Below are 21,925 nucleotides of genomic sequence, written 5' to 3'. Positions count from 1 at the left end.
ACTCTGTTTTGTGTAGCTTCTGTTTTTCTGTACATAACTGCTACATGTCAACAAAGCTATTTCTTTTCAATGTGAATCACTACCCAATTTAGAAAATATAACATGTAACATTTTATTTGTTTTACTGCTGATTTATATTGTCCCTTACAGAAAACTCACATTAATATTGTCAAAAAATGTTTTGAAATGTTAGTCTGTTTTATTCATGTACTTTCCCTTTTAAAGACAATATAGATTTTTTATGTCCAGTAATATGTAGGAATAAGGTTAAAACTCCACCCTTTAGTCATTTAAAAAGGTCACTTTAGTCATTTTTGAATGGAAAAAGGTCTACTATGAGGCTTTACAATAGACGTAATAAAGCCCTGCTTCAGTAAGAAAAATATAACCCTCGTACATAGAAAAAAAATGCAGTGTTTACGTAATGACTGACTCAATGACTCATTGATTTGTGGCAACAGGATGCCCCAGGCTTGAAAGTGAATGAGGAAAGCGGATATTCACCTACCCTGCAGTCTGAGCCAGACAACGCTCTGTATACTCTCTCCCAGAGCCAAGCGACCAGAGTCAGTTCCCAAATCCAGGTATTCTGGCTGTTAGTTAACAACTCTTCACTGTTTTAGTATGTTTAATACATAAGCAAATTATTGAATAAAAGTCATATTCTGTACAGTCATTTTAAAATATATTCCTCCAAACCAGTTCTCATTATCACACTGTACATTTTTTTAAAGATTATATAAAATGTTCTAAAACAGTACAGATAAAGGACATCATATCGCAAAGCAATCTAAACATTTTATTCAAAAGTAATTCTTTTGATTATTATGTTGTAGTATAATATGGAATTTAAGAATGGATTCTTTCCAAAATGAAAAAGAGAACACAGTTAGGGCCTGGGTTGATGAGCTTTTAATTATTTTGAGTGGGTTTTGCATTCCCATTCAAGTTTATGAAAATACAAAACTCGCTTAAAGAAGGCCAAATGCAGGTTATAAGGAGGTCGCCTATGGGTTAAATGCACCTGTCACAAATTCCTAATGATTTCAGAGGCATCTTAAACCGAAGCCCTCAACACCAGACCAAAGCCCATCGACACAGGCTCCTAGTTGTAAATCACCATAAAGATAATTAAAATTGCTGGTAATAGCTATACATTGATATGCAACTTTTATTATTTGTTGTTTTTATTTAAACATATGAACTGTAATCACAGACCTTGCAAATCTTTTCATATTTTCCTTAAAGTTTTGTGATATTAAAAAGTGATGTGACCTTATGTTTCTGAAAATTGGGCATTGCATGACTGATCCGGAACATAGAGGCAGTTGTAGAGATCTTTAACAAAAATGGAAAATCTCCTGACACTAATATGCTATAAACCCCTTTGCTTAATAGAAGGCGTTCATTTTCTCAATGTGAACAAGCTTTAGAATGGCTAAAGAGTGAACAAAAGATATCAACGATTTTTAAAGGCAAAAAAGGATCAAGTACAGTCCATCTTTGGTGGTAGGTTATTAGTTTGGGAATGCTGACTTATTGTCACTTGCCTGCTGTTTTTATTTAGATCACTAATGATCGTTTAGTGATAAACTTGGCTGCTAATACAGTATATGGAGCCCTGTGAGTGTAGGTAGACACTTACAGTATTATGATAATTCTAAACATACCTAAAAAGTAACAATTTGGCCCTTATCACAAACAGTGAAGTGCCATGGTCCTGTCTGTACTAAAACTAAAGTTGTTCAAGTTCCATAAGATCCAAATTTTGTTAGGCCAATTCTAAAACAGTTAGTGGTCATGTGCCTATGCCCTGCCTGTAGGTAGACTGGTCTTTTATTGACAAAATGGTGAGAGATAGATATAGCTATTTTAGAAATGCAGAACCACTGGTTCACTGTAACTTGTTTGCTTCATATCTTATTTCTTAACCAATGCACTACCTAAAATGATGTAAGTGATGTTCAAATCAGACCCATCTTTTTCAAATACTGAGTCATGGAAATACAGCTCAAAGTCTTTATTACATAGGGAATAAAAGAAAATTTGTATGATGACCATGTTGTACAGTAATAAAAATGTGGTACAGTGATCTCTCAAACATGTAACAACTTACCAGATGTTTTGACATGCGGGTATTTGCACCTAATCGGAAATGTATTACCAGGTTATTGTTAATCTGGCCCATCAATTAATAGGTGCTCTTAAGGCCTAAATCAACAGGTTTCGATAGAAAAATGCAGCATGCTTATGACATCATGCTTATGCATCATTCATAATTCTTTGAAGGAAAATCTGACCTGCATTTAAGCTGTTTCAGATGTATTACCAGGTTATTGTTAATCTGGCCCATCAATTAATAGGTGCTCTTAAGGCCTAAATCAACAGGTTTCGATAGAAAAATGCAGCATGCTTATGACATCATGCTTATGCATCATTCATAATTCTTTGAAGGAAAATCTGACCTGCATTTAACCTGTTTCAGATGCTTTTGCATTCCCACAGACTTATAGGCAGAAACTGTTCCTTAACCGCTTGCCGACCGCCGCAAGTAGATTTACTGCGGCGGTCAGCCCCTGCCAGGCAGAGTGACGTTAATTAACGTCACTAGCCTGGGAGGGTCTGGGGAGCTAGCGCGCGCCCGCGGAGGCGCGCTCCCGCTCCTGCGCGGTCACGGACCCCCCCGCGCGTGTGACCAGCGGACCCGATGTCCGCCGGCCACTCGGCGATCGTCGGGGGAGAGGGAGAATGTCAGGCAGCTTGTGTAAACAAGCTGCCTGTAATTCTCCTCGCTGTAAAGACACTGATCACTCGGATCTAGTATGTAGATCCGTTAAACAGTGTCCTTACAGCTAGAGCCACAGCCAATCACAGTAGAAACCACGCCCCTAGGGACACACACAGCCCCTCCCTCCCAAATAAAGTTAACCCCTTCACTGCCAGTGTATTTTTACAGTAACAGTGCATATGTATAGCACTGATTACTGTAGAAATGTCACTGGTAACCCCAAAAGTGTCAAAAATGTCAGTCAAGGGTCCGATCTGTCCGCCGCAATGTCGCAGTACCGCAAAAAAAATCGCAGATCGCCGCCATTACGCGTTAAAAAAAAAAACAACAAAAATGACAAAAATCTTTCCCTTTGTTAGTAAACGCGATAACTTTTGCGCAAACCAATCAAAATACACTTTTTGTGATTTTTTTTTACCAAACATAGGTAGGATAAAACAAATTGGCCAAAAATTTTAAAAAATTTTGATTTTTACATTTTTTTGGGGGAATTTCATATAAAAAAATGTGAAAAATATTGCTATTTTTGCAAAATTGTCGCTCTTTTTTTGTTTATAGCGCGTGATCAAAAAATCGCACAGGTGATCAAATACCACCAAAAGAAAGCTCTGTTTGTGGGAAAAAAAGGACGTCAAATTCGTTTAGGTACAGTGTCGCACGTTCGCGCAATTGTCCGTTAAAGTCACGCAGTGCCGAATCGCAAAATACCCCCTGGTCTTTTAGCAGGAAAATCCTCCGGGGCTTAAGTGGTTAAAGTTCTTTTATTTAAAATGAATATTTGAGATTTAGGTAGAAGGTGACCAATGTAAAAAGATTTAGAACAATTTTTAGAATGGATACCTACCAATGGATTTTGTCAGATAAATAAAAAATATAGGAAATGATTTTTCTCTGAAAAGTAAATTCTTGTGTGAGTACATGTTGAAAGCTACCCTTTTCCAACCCCGTGATAGTTCCATGACAGTGGAGAACTTAGCATTAATATTGTCCTTTATTAAAATACATGTAGTTCTTTTTCTGTACTGTTTTGTTTGTTTAGCATTACTGGGCAACTTTTTTGAAGTAGAACTATAGGCACATTTGTTTCCCTTTTGGATAGAGCAAGGGGGGGTTATAACCCCTGTCAGATTTTTTTTCCCCCATCTGTGTCCATTTGTGGCGATTTTCCTTCACTTCCTGTCCCAGAGCCCAAACAGGAAGTGAGAAAAAATACTTGCAAATTAAGGGAATTCCTTGGGGGCAACCAGGTCACTAGAACTAGTGTTCCCAATTGAAGATTTCCTGTCTTTTGCTTTTCTGGGGACAAACCAAAATTTGGGATTTTCTTTTACTTTCACTTTTAATGACAATGCTAAACAGAACAGATATAGAGGGTAAATCTCTTTAACAGGGGCACAAACCGCAATAAAAACTGACGTGTTTTAATCCCCCTCCACTCTATCCAAAAACTAAAATAAAAAAGGTTTTCCTTTAGTTAAACTTTAAAAACAAAAGCCTTTAAACATACATCATGAAACTGTTTTATAGTCTATTCTGAACTGAACCATGCTTTGAAATGGTTGACTAATAACAATAACAATATGAAATAAAATGAAATGTAAAATGTCATTTGTTATATCATTTAATAAACAATAGGGTATGTGTGCCCTATTTATTACTTTTTAATCTTCCTGCATCCTTGTGCTTGCCATGATAACAAATCAAGAGCAGTCTGGCATGGCAAACTATATATTATTCAGTATTACATCTACAGCATATTTTGTTTCTGTTTTTAATGGTGATGAATTGTTATATTTTACACAAAGAATACAAAGAGCAAATTTGCTGCATTATCTTTTTTTTGTGACTAATGGCATTATATGTTGTTCTGTGAAATAGCATAAAATGTTTTGCCATAGTGTGCAAAGTGTTTATGGAATGTTTTGTGCTTAATATTTTTAGTTGGCTTTAGAAGACCTTGCATCTAACCTGGATGGAAAAGAAACTGTTTTAAAGAGGAGGTCCAGTCAAATTTCTTAAAATTAAAAGCCAGCAACTCCAAAAACTGTAGCTGCTGACTTTAATAGACAGACTCTCCCCTGTTACAGGATCCAGCGCTGTGCTCATCCGAGCCTTTTTTTTCCACTGGTTCTCAGTCCCTGGTGCTGGCATCTTAACTGTGAGCACCTGGCTGTGATAGCTTGTTGCTTCACAGCTGGCGAGCCACGCTGCGCAGCGTGAGTGGACCCACAGTTCTCTGGGACCTGTGATGTGTCCCAGAAGACTGCAGGAAGGGAAGGGGGTGGCCCAGGTAGCCACTCCTTTCCCCCCCCCCAAAAAAATAAATAAATGTGCCAAATGTTAGAGCAGAATGTCCCCTTTTCGGGGAAGTTCCGCATAATTATAGACGGCAGAGAATTTTTTGTAGATATCGATTTTTTTTAAACATATTTCAAAGTGAAACAATTTTATTTTATTTCTGTTTTTATCTACTAGTTTCTATAAGTTTTGTTTTAACTAAAAGCTTTATGTTACATAAATATTAGTATAAAGAATGGCACCAGTCTGTTTTTTATTTGCTTGATCCATGCTAAAATTGTATTAATGCCATTATTTCTGCAATCTGTGTTACATTTTGGATCAATGCATGCCCCCTCCTTCTGCTCCCTTTCGCTCACAAACATTCAGAACTCCCTTTTTTTCTTTTCACTCTCTTGCTGTGCACTAGCTCTGCTTTTTATAAGGTAAAAAGACACTTTCCTCCAGTAATTAATGATCAGCACTTTTTCTCTCATGTTACAATGTCTTTTTATTACCCCCTCCAGTTTTATCTGTCCCCTTCTCTCCTCTACGGTCACAATGTGCTACACTGCTCTTCCAGTCCCTTGCTAAAAGCTAGCCTCTTACTACACTAGTCGGATTTTGTGCAAAAAAATTACATTTTAAAAATGTTTGCTCACTTTTCTAATTGTTAGTGGGGTCAAACTGACTTTACTTTTCGGTAGTAGTGTCGAAAAAATTCAAGGGAAATGGATGAAAGTTTTTCTAACAGTAAATACATTTTTCAATCATAAAAGTCTATTTACTCCAAAATTGAGTGTTAAAAGCAAACATGTGATTGAGTGCACTGATGAGAATTTTTGTACGAACCTTCATTTGAAAATCTGGCCAGCTTTACTTATGTTGTCCAGTTTTACTATTTGATCTCCTGCACATATATAGTGCTCAGCATAAATAAATACACCCCTTTTAAAAATGTAAGATTTTAATCAATATCTCAATGAACACTCAAAGAAAAATTTCCAACATTTTGACAAAACTGAGTTTTATAGAACATTTGTTTAGCTCCATTACATGAAAGTAAGGTTAATAATATAACTTAGATTACAAAATCTTCAGTTTTCGAATTAGTTGAAACAAAAATGAATACACCCACAACAAAAAACTACTTCATCCAGTGTTTTATATGACTCAGTGATTTGTAAGGACCGCACCAAATCTTCTAGGCATGGAATGAACAAGTTGGCGACATATTACAACATCTTTTCCATTCTTCAAGAACAACCTCTTCTAGAGCCTTGATGCTGGATGGAGAGTGATGCTCAACTTGTTTTTTCAGAATTCCCCATAGTTGTTTGCTTGGCTTCAGATCAGGAGACATACTTGGCCACTGAATCACTTTTACCCTGTTCTTCTTTAGAAATGCAACAGTGGCCTTAGATGTGTGTTTTGGACCATTGTCATGTTTGAAAAGTGCACGATGACCAAGGGCACGATGGTAGCACCTTCTCTTTCAATATAGAGCAGTACATTTGTGAATTCATGATACCATCAATGAAATGCAGCTCCCCGACATCAGCAGCACTCATGCAGCCTCCACAGAAGGACACTGCCACCACCATGTTTTACTGTAGGCGCCATTCATTTTTCTTTGTACTCCTCACCTTTGCAACGCCATACAGTTTTAAAAGCCATCAATTCCAAAAACATTTATCTTGGTCTCATCACTCCAGAGTACAGAGTCCCAGTAGTCTTCTTTTACAGCATGGGCCCTGGCAAGTTCTAGGCAAGCTTTTTTGTGCATGGACTTTAGGAGAGGCTATCTTCGTGGACGACACCCATGCATGCCATTCCTCTGCAGTGTACGCTGTATTGTGTCACGGGGACAAAATCAACCCAGTTTGACTTTTTACTTCTTTAGCTAACTGCAGTGAACTTGCATGGCCTGGAGGCTCTGTGAGATGGTTGCACTTACATCTTTGTTAAATTTTTGTATCACTTTTGATCACTATACTGACTGACAATGATTTTCTTTCTCAGGCCTTGTTTTTTTTATTTTTTTATTTTTTTTAATACGTTTTTTTGAGATGTATAATCATAGTATACATATTACATAAAGACCATTACACAACTTGTTGTGACATTACATGTCAATATACAGGTCTCAATGCAGAACATGTATAATATCCCTTAGAATATACTGTTTTGTTAGGTAAGAAGGATAAGGGTTAAAGAATATGGTATGGGGAAGTAGGGGGAGGAATAGAATGATAGTAGAAGAAGAGAAGGAGAGTGGGGGTGAAGAAGACTGTGCTTAGTCTAGGTATCTCGGATTGTAATGATTGACAAAGAGGTGTTCATTTACATAACTGAAGTAGGGTCTGAGGAGAGTACATTCTAAGGAGCGTTTAAGCTGAATTCTGCGGTTTAACACAAGAAGAAAGGATTAGGTAGTCGGTAGAATATTCTTTGAAATAGACATTCGCTCTGTGAAGCGGGGTGTGGACCGAAATGTAAGCAAACATGCCCACATCTCAGGGAAAGACGGTTGAGTGTGGTATAGTTCCAAGCTGAGATCTTCCATTGTGTAAATATGGTCCAGAATTTGACACCATTTCTTCAGAGGTGGGGCTTCTTGTTTTTTCCAAAATAGGAGGATGAGGGACTTAGCTGCATTAAGAAGGTGAGGGACTATGCACCTTTTGTATGATCTACAGCATGTCGGAGAGTAATGAAACAGAATGACCCAGGGGTCATCTGGTAGGGGAATTTGGGTTATGTATGTGATAAGGGATCTAATGGTGTGCTAGAATTGGTGGATTTTAGGGCAAGACCATCACATGTGTGCATGAGAGGCCACTAGTCCACACCCGTGCCAGCAGATTGGAGAGTATTTAGGTAACAGGTGTTGTAGCTTTAAAGGTGAATAGTGCCATCTTGAGAGGAATTTAAAGTTCATCTCCATGTACTTAGAAGAGAGTGGCTATAAATGTGCCCGACAAAGTATTTTATCCTTTTTGGGTAGCTGTGTGATTTTGCTGTAGGTCTACTTACCAGTCAGGCAGATATTTAGGATATTCTTTCCCTTCCCAGGACAACAAGGCTGAGTAAAACATGTAAATGCCTCTGAGAGGGGGTTGGTTTGTGGCAAAGATGGATTCAATTGTTAGCAAATCTCCATAATTCTTTATGGGCTTCAGAAGTTTATGTATAAAGCTAGTTTGTTGAAAGTAGCGCCATTCATCCATTTTAGTTATGGCAGATGTTGATTTAAGTTTTTGTAAGGGCAGTATTTTACCATTTTTTTAGTACTTGGTGCAGGTATACTTGGGAAGAGGTGGTCCAAGACAGAAACCCCCTATCCAATTGACCGGGTTCAAAGTGTGGCCTACAAGAGGTAATAGAGGTGAGTTGTAGCCACCGGGGTACTTTTTAGTTAATATTGTCCCATATAGCTAAGGAGGAGTAAGTTAATGGCGAGGAGGTATTGGCTAGGTTTCGGTAAGCTTTCGGCATCCACTGTAAGAGGTGTAATTGAGACTGACTAATGTGGTATTCCAATTGGACCCAGATTTTATCCTACCGACGGAAAGTCCACTCTGCAATCCTGGTGAGTATGACAGCATGATAGTAACGTTTCATGTCTGGCAATGCTAGACCACTGCAGTGTTTGAATTTTTTAAGGACAGATATGGATATACCAGATCTGGAAGGGTTCCAGATGTATTTATCTATGATGGTTTGAAGGACAGTAAAGAATCCTGGAGGGACACAAAATGGAATCATCTGGAACATATTAAGCAAACGCGGCTGCACATTCATTTTGATAACATTTATTCTGCCCAACAAAGTATGTGTGAGTGAATACCAGCGGTTAAGATCTTTGCGAATGGAGTTAAGGAGGGGCATATAATTGGTTTGGAAAAGCTTGGATAGAGATGGTGTTGGAAATATTCCTAAATATTGTAGGGATGACGTTTGCCATGTAAAAGGGAAGGAATCCTTTAGCATTCTTATCTCTGCTTTTGGCACTGTAAGATTTAGGATTTCTGATTTAGTTAGGTTGATCTTGAAGTTTGAGATTGCTCCAAACACAGAGAAAGCCACCAGTAAATTAGGTAAGGAGATGCGTGGTTTTCTAATGTAGAAAAAGATGTCATCAGCATATACCGCGCATTTATGTTCTTGTCGGCCGATGGTAATACCATGGATATTAGGGTTTTGTTTAATGTGGGCTAAGAAGGGTTCAAGAGAGATCAAAGGGGCAATAGGGGACAACCTTGGCGGATACGGTTGTGTAGGGTAAAGGAGTCACTAAGTATTCCGTTAATTCTTATTTGGGCAGTTGGGTTGTAGAGGGCAGCAATGCGAGTGACCATTGTCTTACCTAATCCTAGGTGAGCCAATACAGCCAGCAAGTAGTCCCAGTCCACTCTATCAAAAGCTTTCTCTGCATCTGTAGAGAGCAAAAGGGTGGACTGGGTACCACGTCTAGCATGTGCAATCAACATCAGCGTTCTAAGAAAGTTGTCCTTGGCCTCTCTACCAGGGACAAAGCCCGTTTGGTCTGGGAAAATCCAACTCGGGACCAAAGGGGCAAGTTGGTTCGCTAGGACTTTTGCATACATTTTCACATCAATATTTAAGAATGAGATTGGTCAGTAACTAGTACAGCATGAAGGGTCTTTGCCCTGTTTAGGGATTGTAGTGATGTGCACATGGAGGGTTTCTGGTCTGAATGGGTCGCCCGAAGAAACCGAGTATGTGTAACTAGCTAAATGAGAGAGCAGTGACATTACAGCTACCTCTGTCTATTCCTCCGAGATGGGTACCTCTAGTTGCTGCAACTGTTCAAGTGAGAGTTTAGGGAGGATCAATTTTAATAAGAATTAAGATATAATTTGGGAATGGGCTTGAGGATCATCTAATTGCTAGTCTTTTTGGACGTGATATAGGTCTTGGTAGAAGGTTCTAAAAGCCTTAACGATATCAGTGGAGTAATGCACTAACTTATGGGCATCAGTTTTAATTTAGGAGATAAACACGGATGATTTTTTGGACTGAAGTGTTTTGGTTTCTTAGGCCTTGTGACATCCAGTTAAGCCCTTTTATAATCAACTGTCTGCCTGATACCTATTTAATGAATATTTAGACTCACCTGTATTTTAATTCTTGTTAATTAGGATTTTGTTGTGTAAAATTTTGCTTTGCCTTAAGACTTTCATTGTGTATTAATTTTTGCAACATGATCTTGAATTTATTTGTTGGGAAAATTACTTTTTTTTTTCTGTGCAAACTAACAAACCTTGGTTGCAATCAATGATCGGCATTTGTGGGAGTATTTTGTAGTATAGTGTTCCATAGAAAATATTGATTCTAAAAGGAAAGTAAAGGTTTTCTGACAAATCTGTTGGGGTGTTTTTTAATTTATGCTGAGCACTGTATATGCACAAGTCTGGGGCATAGGAGAGATTTAGAGGTGGTAATACATTTCTGAATATAATTTTTTAAAGTCTCCAATAAGGAAGCAGTGTTGTTTATACCAGGGGTTTAAATAGGCAGTTTTTTTCATGGGACACTTGTACAAAGTTTAACATGTAATTCGTTTTTTATAATTAAAAAACATAAAGGAACCAATCACCCTCTTTTACTCCCCTTGGAGGCACCCCTGCCAGTATGTATTGCTTTATTTTATATTTATATATATATATATATTTTATGCTTACCTTTTCAGAATGCCACCAGTGGTGGGCAGTCTTCTGTTAATGCTGAGATTGGTGCTGATATCAGTGCTTTTTTTTGCACCAATACACTAAAAATGAAGGGGGGGGGGTGAGACTTTACCCCATGGTGTCCTACTTTAACAATATGTTCTCAATCTTCTGGCACTGTTTAACCCAGCAGGTTGAGGACTTTTTTTATTTTATTTTAATTTCAATATCTCTTTATTGTAATTCTTCCACAAAACAATAACAAACATGTACAAAGAAAAAAAGAAAATTATAACAAAAAATGTTGCAATAATATTATCAGTCATAACATCATGCCAAAGAAAAAAAAAAAGAAAAAAAAAGGGGGGGAGGGAAAAGCAAGGCAAAGAAGGGAACAGGAAGGGTTTCTTGCAACTCGACTTAATCGCTAAATAAGGGATTTCCATATGTATATATGCCCATTATCTTCACTCTATCATCGCTAGACGTCAGACTAATGATAAAGGAGAGATTCCCCCCCCCCCCCCATGGTCCATTTGTACTTTACCACTTGATCAATAACTTTCATCAATACTAAACAGCCTCTGCACCAATACACGTACCATATCTAATCCATTACCACTGTACATCTTAAGTTATTTAACCATGGGTTCCATCTAATTCCAAATATTTTCTTCATCGAACTTATAGTAGACATAATTTTTTCCATTTCACACTGCTGATTAAGTAATACAAGAGTATCAGATAGAGATGGTACCTCCTGAGATTTCCATCTTCTTGTAAGAGTTTTGCCGCTAATAAGAGATGTAACGTCACTACTCGTTTTTTTAAAAGGAATCTCATGAATATTTAAATGCAAGATAGCCATCTCAGGGCTAGAAATCATGTCTTCAAGAATTTCTGAAATCACAGAGAATATTTTGTTCCAAAATGCTCTAATCGATTTGCATTCCCAAATTATATGGAGTAGCGTCCCCTGTTCACCACAATTTCTCCAACACAATGAGATAAAGGGGGGGTACCGCGCTTCAAAGGTTAAGTGTATTGTAAAGTGACTCAGTGATAGATATAATAAATAAATAAATAATTTCACTAGTGTATAAATAATTCATATACTCAAACAATCAAGTGATAATGTTGATGGATGTGTAAAATCATACTATAACATGAAATATGCATACAAAATATATATGAATATATCCAAACAATAAAGGTGCTTATGCTGGTATATTATCTAAATAAATAATAATAGTAATAATATAAAAAAAAAGTGCTCTGTGCGTAATTCATGACCTCTTTTAAACTATATATCTCTAAATGACAATTGTGATTTGGATGCCTATATGCATCTCAATATGCAACGATGGTGATTAGAGGCTTGCATGCATCAAAAAGTGCTTAAGTGTCCCAAATATTGAATCTTCCTCTTCTGTGTTTCACAGAAATATTCTTCAACCTATACACTCTGTGCGTACGGGTGCTCTTCAATGCTCACCTCCATGTCTTAGACAATGTGCCTTTAAGATCTATCAGGGGGTTTACTCCTTTCTCCTCTCCTCCTCTGGATATGAATGTTGGATACAGGAGATGGGGGTGGCTGATGGTCTAATCCTCCTTATGGGGGTCCACTTATAAGATCTCTGGTAGTGCTTCGGATCTCAGGAATAAGGGGGCCAATATAGTGAAGTACTGCCAAACTGTTTTATTTATACAAAAAAGTATCCACTCACATAAAGACTGCTACAATGCGTTTCTCTGATGCAGGACTGATCATTCCCGTCCTCCACTACGTCACTTCCGGTGCCATTTAGAGATATATAGTTTAAAAGAGGTCACAAATTACGCACAGAGCACTTTTTTTGATATTATCATTATTATTATTTATTTATATAATATACCAGCATAAGCACCTTTGTTGTTTGGATATATTCATATATATTTTGTATGCATATTTCATGTTATAGTATGATTTTACACATCCATCAACATTATCACTTGATTGTTTGAGTATATGAATTATTTATACACTAGTGGAATTATTTATTTATTTATTATATCTATCACTGAGTCACTTTACAATACACTTAACTTTTGAAGCGCAGTACTCCCCCCCTTTTATCTCATATCTGTAACTGTGTGGTTAACAGCAACAGTACCAACGGCATTGAGGGTTCACATTTTTCAGTTCACCTACAGGACAGCGCGAAAATCACACCCCCTTATATCAGATTCTCCAACACAATGCTGGAGTGGAGGGGTAGCATTTGGACAATTTAATGGGGGTCAAATACCAAAAGTTTAAAATTTTCTGATATAATTCCCAATGATTAATGCATTTTGATGATGCATATGTGGCGGCAAAAGCCTTTAACCAACTAACTTCGGGAAATGATTTCCCCAATAACTTTTCCCATTTAAAGACAGTAGGTGCTTTAGAATAGGTATTATGATTATTCAATATGTCATAAATAATTGAAATACCATTCGCAGTGCCCAGAGGCTCCTGATACAACTTATATAGAAGTAGGTAACTAAACATATAAGGGAAGAATATTTTTCCATAATACTCAAAAGGACAAATCCCTGTTTCATTGTACAGATTTTTCAAACTGCTGACACCTTTTCTCAGCCACATTTTTATATCAATGTTAGAGATAAAACACGGGAGTACTGAGAGGGGAGTAGGAAATTCACATGTTGGCCCTGGTTCAAAAGACGTACGAGATAGTTCTGCCCACATTGTATAGGCGGTTTGCATTGTAATAGATTGGGTAATGGGCGCGACAGCTCCAATCATTGCCGCTATCATTATAATCCTAAGGTTTCCCTGATTACAGTCATCCGCCTCTAACCCCACCCATGATTTATTCTGCACGGGAGACCACCAATACTTCAGTTGATCCAATACAGATGCTTTATAATATGCAGAAACCCAAGGATCTCCCATCCCACCATGCCTCCTATGTCTCCTCATAATAAGGGACGAACATCTGGGAGGTTTTCCTTCCCATATAATTTGATTAAAATGCTTTTGAACAGATGTACAATATTGGGCTGGTAAAGGGATTGTCAATGTGCGAAATAGGTAAAGTAACTTAGGAAGTATAATCATTTTTAAAGTAGCCACTCTACCTGCTATAGTCAAGTCTTGAACCTTCAATTCTCCAACTTGTCGTGACAAAGTGTCCAAAAAAGGTTTATAATTGTAGTCATAAAGTTGAGAGATAGGGAAGGTTAAATTAATCCCCAAAAATGGTATATACGAAGACCATGTAAAAGAAAATATTCTACCAATGTGTTTCTGTATTAATGTGGGAACTTTAATACCCATAATCTGTAATTTTGTAATATTTAATTTATAATAGGATACTGCGCTAAAATCATTTATCATTTTTTCCACTTCTATTAAAGATGACAATGGATTTGTAAGGATGAGCATGACATCGTCAGCAAATAAGCTAATCTTATGTTGAACTACAGCAACCTTCCAACCTGTAATCTCCGTGTTGCTCCTAATACTCTGAGCCAAAGGTTCCATAAGCAACGCAAAGACAACCGGGGAAAGGGGACATCCCTGCCTAGTCCTGTTGGTTATCCTAACCGACTTAGGGCTCTTTCACACGGGCGTTCCTTTTTTTTTGCCCGATCAGGTCCTTTTTCTTTTTTTGTAACGGACACGGATGACACTTGTGTCATCCGGTCCGTATGTCCGTTTTTCATCCCATCCGTTTGCGGATGAAAAACTGACATAATGCATGTCTATGTAAATACGGATGTCTGCGGATGACACCACTGACATCCGCTTTTGCTTCAGTTCCGTTTTTTGAAAGGAAGAAAAAATAGGGTTCTCCTCCGTTCAAAAAAACTGAACTGAACTGAACTGAACTGACAAAAAACGGATGTCAGAGGATGATCATCCGATGACATCCGTATTTACATAGAGATACATTATGTCCGTTTTTCATCCGCAAACGGATGGGATGAAAAACGGACATACGGAACGCCCGTGTGAAAGAGCCCTTAGACAAAATTCCCTATGTGAGTACATTTGCTGATGGACTAGAGTAAAGAGCCATTATGTTTTTTTTTAGCCAACCTTCAATCCTACATTTTTCCAACACCGCCTCCAAATATCCCCAATGGATCCTGTCGAACGCCTTCACCGCATCCAAAGAAAGAAGCAGAGAAGGCGTCCGAAAGGATCCCATCCACGTCAGCAGATTCAAAAGTCTTCTCATGCCATTGGGAGCCTACCGTCCTGGCATGAATCCGACCTGGTCTGCATGTACCAGCTCGGATAGGAACTTCTGCAATCTAGTTGCCAATAACTGGGCAAAGATTTTAATATCTGCATTTAGTAAGGCAATCGGCCTATACGATGAAGGGTCTTTAGGGTCCTTTTTTTGCTTGGGGATTGTTACAATTACTCCCTTCAACATTTCCACTGGAAATGTACTAGTAAAGGCTGCCAATTCAAAGACGGATTTTAAATGAGGAACCACCTCTATGGATAAGGTTTTATAAAATTCATTAGAGAAGCCGTCCTCCCCTGGTGACTTCTGATTGGGAAGCTTATTGATTATCAAGCTAATTTCCTGAGTTGAAAATGGGTGGGATGTTGAGCTTAGTTGGTCCTCTGTAAGTTTAGGTAATGAAATCTGTGCTAGATAGTTTGAAATAACCTCTGAAATAGATTGAGAGATAGCTGTATCCCTTTGAAGATCATATAGTGACTGATAATAATCTGCAAAGGCATTAGCAATATCTCTAGGGTTTACTAACCTCTTATGTGAATGCGGGTGTATGAGTTCTTCTATTTTTCGGCCAAGTTGTTTGGTCTTGACTTTTTTAGCTAACCAACGCCCCACCCTATTGCCCAGGCCATACTCTTTAGCTTTAAGGCCCTTCAAGTGATGTTCCTGTTTATTTAACAATAATAACCTTAATTCTTGCCTAAGTTTCAATATAATCTGTGCACATTGTGGAGTAGGGTTTTTTTGTTTGTTTTTTCCGCTGATGCTATACTATCTAGGGTATCTCCTATCTTTTTTTTCTATCTGGCGATTGATATATGATGACATTTTAATCAAAATGCCCCTCATATATGCCTTATACACATTCCATAGTACAAACTTATTAACTTCTGAGTTATCATTATATTTAAAATATTCCTTATGCTCCCTAATTATTCATTGGTACAGCTTGTTGTTCTGAAGTAATGATGTATTCAATCTCCATCGTGGAGGAGGAGTATTAGATAACTTATCATCCACCGTCAATATAACCGGTGCATGGTCAGACCATCCGGCTGTGCCAATTTCAGCTCTCTGAACATTTTGTAGCATCATCTTATCTGTAAAAAAGAAATCTATACGAGAGTAGACAGCATGCACGGGAGAAAGAAAAGTATAATCTCTTTCAGTTCCATGTATAGAGCTCCAGATGTCAAACACTTCATATTTTGCCATTAGAGGGAGTATAGACTGCGTCATTCTTCTAGTAAGGTTTGAGGTATCGAGCTTTATGTCTAAGATTGTATTAAAGTCCCCTCCAATTATTGAAACGCCTTTCCTCTCCTCCATGGTTTTAGCTATTTTTTTTTTTATCTGCTGCTGGGGGAACACTTTATTAAAAAACTTTTCTTCTTCGTTTTGCAAAGAAATTTTTCCCTAGCTTGGTGAATGAGTTGAGACTGTTTTTTATTTTGCAAACGACTAGGTATTTTGTGTTTAGTGAATTTTTACCACATTTAGTAATTGAAGAAAAAACTCCCTTTGAAAAATGAATATTCCCTTTTAATGTGAACAGTCTATTTGCCTTTAGCAAATCAACCCTATGGTTCCCATGAAAATATGTTTGTAATATTTAAATAGACAGCTGCATTTAAATTTTTAATAAAACACTTCTAATAAGCACAGAGTTGGTATTAAAACAGAAACATTTCTCAAGTAAAATATGCGTCAATTTTTTTCCCTTAATGACTGTCCAATAGTGCTTAATGTTTTTAACTGGCAATGACCGCTTGAAACTTTTACGAGAAGGATAGGATTGTCAGTTAAGGTCAATATTCTTCAGATCGGTACTCTGGGGCAGCTTATTAGAGTGCTGATTTGTACAGTACTTGATGCTTGGAGACATAAGAAGGAGCTGTCAAACTCAGCATGGATTTCTCTAGTGGCGAAAAAAATAAATAAAAATAGAAATGAAATGAATAGCAATTCACTGGTGTAAATAGAATTAATGTGTCATTTTTCATTTAACAAAACTATTGAAAAAAAGAGGAAAGGTAATTAACAAATAAGGAGTATGGTTTTAACCCTTTTACTGCCAGGTCCGTACGGCGTACAGACCTACAGCACTGCGAGCAGCTGGCCATGTCCGTATGCCGTACGCACCTCATTTCTCCTCCTGCTATAAGATTATGGTCACTTCAGTTGTCCATGAAATTATAACAGAATTATTGACTCTGGTGAACAATTCTAAAGCTCTGATCAGCGGATTACAATCTGCTGATTAGATTAGAGTTATTAACCTCAAATGTGATCGCCTCCCCCCCATGCTTCAGCTTCACTGTTCCCAACTTCTCCACTTCCAGCCGATCACTGTCACCTAAAACTACTCCCCCACTATCCTTTTCTATCCCCTTCATCCCCCTTCTTCCCCCCAGCATTGATTCCCCCCCCCCTCACACACCTGATCAGACCTCCCCCCCCCGCAAACCTGATCCCCTGCAGCTACCTTTAGAAGCTGCCATCCCTCCTCTGCCACTCCCGTTGGCTTCAGGTGCTGCAGGGACTTAGAGGGGATCCAGATATGTCCCCCCTGCCAGTCTGATCACCTCCCCCCCCCCATAGTGGCCCCCACACACCTGATCCAGTCCTGCTTTGGTGGCATCCCTCCTTTCCCTCCCCCCACCTTCAGCTGCTGACTGGCACTTTGACTAGCTGTCAGCCTTAGAGTGGAAGGGGGGTTAAAGCTGGGGTTTGGGGGGGAGTGGTAAACATTTACCAGCCTCCTCTCTGTAGTACAGTGGACCTAGGCAGGGATCACTACTGATCGCTCCTAAGTCCACTGACAACTGATCATAGTAAACTGAGTATTTACTATGTCAGACTTTCAGTTTATGAATGGATAAGGAGTAGGGAGTCCCTATACAGACTCCTTATTCATTCATGTAAAGTGGTGCAGAGAAAAGGACTTTCTTAAGTCCCTTTCTCTGTAAAAAAAAAAAAAAAAAAAGATACGGGGGTCTGTTTAACCCCCCCCCCAAAAATATATATATTTGTAAAAAAATGTAAAACGAAAAAAAAAATTAAAAAACATGGAACGGACTCCGTCAAGCAGATCTGCCTGCTTAGCGGGGATCTGTCTGCTGTTGACGAGACCGCGTCCACTCCGCTGAGGCAGAGAACTCAAAAAGAGATATGGGGTTCTGTTTAGACCTCTGATATCTCACCAAACACCCCCCCCCCCAAAAAAAATAGACAAAAATGTGCAATTTAAAATTTACTAATTTTTGTTATTTATTAACTCAGTACAGGTTGAGCTTTTATATTTAGCAAGTATTTAGCAGGATATTTGTAAAATTTTCTGTGTTTGTATCTGCTAATTATGATTTTAGTGTATTTTTAGAGAAAATATTGCTTTGGTAAACATTTCTGCAAATATCGTGGAGCCCTAAAAATCAGTAGCACCTTCCTTTTATTCTACTGGTCCTATGCTTTCAGAAAATATATGGTTTGGTTTTTTTTTAACCAGTTAACGACCACCCGCCGCAGTTACACTGCGGCAGGCAGCCACTCCCAGGCAAATCGCCGTACATGTACGGCGCTCGTTCTCTGGAGGCTAGGGGGCGAGGTCACGCTGCCAGCAGCGTGCTCCCATCCCCGCTCGTCAGTGGGGAAGCCGATGCAGCGGTCAGATTGCCGCCTGACACCTGCGTTCATTCCCCGCTGAGAGAGAAGAACGGTCAGCTGTTGTAAACACAGCTGACCGTTCTTCTCCCTGCAACGATCATAGAGCCCATGTGATCCTTCTATATAGGATCACATGTCTCTATGGTCATTTCAGAAGCCACGCCCCCCTACAGTTAGAATCACTCCCCTAGGCTCACATTTAACCCCTTGATCACCCATAATGTTAACTCCTTCCCTGCCAGTGTCATTATTACAGTAACAGTGCATATTTTTAGCACTGACTACTGTAGTAATGTCACTGGTCCCACCAAAAGTGTCAAAAATGTCAGTCACTGTCCGCTGCAATGTTGCAGTCTCGAAAAAAATTGCAGATTATCGCCATTACTTGTAAAAAAAATCCAAACAATAAAAATGACATAAATCTTTCCTGTAGTTAGTAGACGCGATAACCTTTGTGCAAACCGATCAAAATACGCTTATTGCGATTTTTTTTACCAAAAATATGTAGCAGAAAACAAATTGGCCTAAAATGTTAAAAAAATTCATTTTTAAATTCTTTTTTTTTTGAGAATGTCATATAGCAGAATGTGAAAAATATATTTTTTTTTTCAAAATTGTCGCTCTTTTTTTGTTTGTAGTGCAAAATATAAAAATAAAAATAAAATTGCACAGGTGATCAAATACCACCAAAAGAAAGCTCTATTTGTAGGAAAAAAAGGACATCAATTTTATTTGGGTACAGCGTCGCACGACCACGCAATTGTCCGTTAAAATAACGCAGTGCCGAATTGCAAAATAGGGCCTGGTCAGGAAGGGGGCAGGGCCTGGTCAGGAAGGGGGCAAATCCTTCCGGTCCTAAAGTGGTTAATAAACTCTGAAAGCTGTAAGGGAACAATGAAAAGCTTCAGATTTTTTAGAAAAATTTGTTTTTTTACATTTTTTGCTTATGTTCAATTTTCACTATTTTGCAAAAGGTGTAATTTAAAAATTACAAATATTTGTTATTTATTAACTTAGTACAGGTTAAGTTTTTATATTTAGTAGGAATTTAGCAGGAATTTTTTAATTTTGCTTTGTTTATATCTGCTAAAAATGGCTTTAGAGAATTTTTAGCGAATATATTGTTTTGATAAACATTTTCACAAATATCGCAGGGCATTAAAACCAGTAGACCTTCCTTTTATTTGATAGGTCATGTGCTTTCAGAAAATATATGGTTTGGAGGGGGGGGGGGTCTTAAACAAACTCTGAAAGCTGTAAGGGAACAACCTCTAGATTTTTAGAGAAATGTGGATATTTCCATTTTTTGCTATGTTCGATTTTCACAATTTCGCAAAAAGGCGCAATCTAAAATTTACAAATAGTAGTTATTTGTTAACTCAATACAAATTTGATTTTATATTTTAGTAAGAATTTTGTAAAATCGGTTGTGTTTTTATCTGCTAATAATGATTTTAGTGTATTCTTAGCGAAAATATTGTTTTGAGAATATATATTTTTTCGACTTCGGCGCGGCTTGCAACTTCTTTAAAATATGTCAATGCCAGGTGCTTCAAAGTCACCTCCAAGTAGGGCAGGAACGTTGAGTTGCTCCGATTAGAATGGTTCCATTGCACTGAATGGAGTGCGACTGACAAGTCACCCCAGTGTGAACAGAGCATAACTCAAGTTTCAACAGGGGAGAAAGGGCTATAATCATTTTTTTTTTTTTAAATGAAAAATATGTTATACTCACCTGCTGTGTGCAATGGTTTTGCACAGAGCAGCCCTGATCCTCTTTTCTTGGGTCCACTGCCGACACTCTTCTCCAAATGCCCCATACCAAGCTGCTTGCAATGGGGGCACTTGTAAGTGCTAGACACACAGAATGGGTCCCAGTTTAGTCTAGTTTAAAACTAGAAAGAAGCCAAATTCACAAATTATGGTTATAAGATTTGAGAGGGAGGTAGTATCTATTAGAATTAGTAAGCTGTTGTCAGCGTATAGAACAATCTTTTCTTCTATTTTTCCTTCTAAAACCAACCATCCTAAGAAATTTAGTAATTAATATTGCTAGCCGTTCCAGTGCAAATGAATGGTGCGATAGGGAGCTCCCCATTGGGTACCCTGGTTGGGTATACTGGGGGCTAAGTATTTTCCATTACCATTTAGTTCTTCCGACGGGGGACTATGACAAAAAGAGGAAGGGTTTCCCATAGGTAAGCTTACTTAACACTGTTGAAGGCCTTAGGTTTGTCCAACAAAAAAGCAATGAAAAAATACTGGTGCTGGTGAGGAATACTAAGAAAGACTATGCTAATATATATTGGGCTGATGAACCCTGTTTGATCCACATGTACTAACTTAAAAAAGAGAGGTTGGGACTTTAAATGAAAGGCCGGCAGGGAAATTGTAAACAACATTTATTGGTACATACAAGATTATACACATGACAATAAAAGATGTATATCATAAATATATTCATCAAAAAAATGAATAATGAATAATCCCCCAATAATTGCAAAATAACCAACATGGCTGATACACTGGCATAATACAGTAATGAACAGTATACATGACATCAGAGGAGTACAAATTCCAGATATAGGAGTAATTTAGTGTGTCATAACATCATAACCTCTAAGCGTTTCACGCGAGATCACCGTTCCCGAAGTGCTGTCATTGATACACTGCCGTGACGCTGGACTCACAGTGCAGGGCGAACCCCTGGTGGACACAGGGCACCATCTGCTGGAGACTGGGACATTACTTCATGACATCTGTATACGGCTGCCCCAATCATGGTTCTTTACTCTACTTACTTGTGCCCACTCTCTATGTGTGTGGCGTGTCTCACCCTGCTCGCCAGCCTGTTCGCAGTATCGGCTTTCGAGCAATACAAGGAGGCAAATAAGAAAAGTAAATACGAAATCAAAATGGCTAAAATCAACTTTGAGAGACAAATAGCGGAGGATAGTAAAAAGAACCCAAAGAAATTATTTAAATATATCAACAGAAAAAAAGCTAGGGCAGAGCATATTGCACACATAATTAACGATGATGGGAGGATGGTTACAGAGGACACTGAAAAAGCAACCGTGCTGAATGCTTTTTTCTCGTCAGTCTTTACACAGGAAAAGGAGGGGTACACTGACCACGACTGTATAGTTAGCAGTAATACACAGGACTTGCCGCTATGGCTAACAGAGGGTGAAATCAGGGAAAGGCTGGATAAAATTAACACAAACAAATCACCAGGCCTGGATGGCGTA

General features: G+C 38.3%; 1 protein-coding gene across 4 annotated transcripts in view; it reads left to right on the top strand.

The window, feature by feature from the left end:
* The window catches only part of CTNND2 (catenin delta 2), a 921,118-nt gene that overhangs the window by 833,716 nt on the left and 65,477 nt on the right, over nt 1-21,925 (top strand). For 2 of the 4 annotated variants that reach the window (XM_082258172.1, XM_082258171.1), the window contains exon 19: nt 462-584. The exons of the other annotated variants lie outside the window; for them this stretch is intronic. In XM_082258172.1, the coding sequence (XP_082114298.1) occupies nt 462-584 (123 nt within the window). The remainder of the gene's footprint in view (nt 1-461; nt 585-21,925) is intronic. 4 annotated transcript variants of the gene reach the window in all.

Source organism: Pelophylax lessonae, assembly GCF_965119305.1.
Source record: "Pelophylax lessonae genome assembly, chromosome: 5".
Classification (NCBI taxonomy): Eukaryota; Metazoa; Chordata; class Amphibia; order Anura; family Ranidae; genus Pelophylax; species Pelophylax lessonae.
Note: the sequence above shows the minus strand (reverse complement) of the source record. Positions and strands in the feature narration are given on the sequence as shown.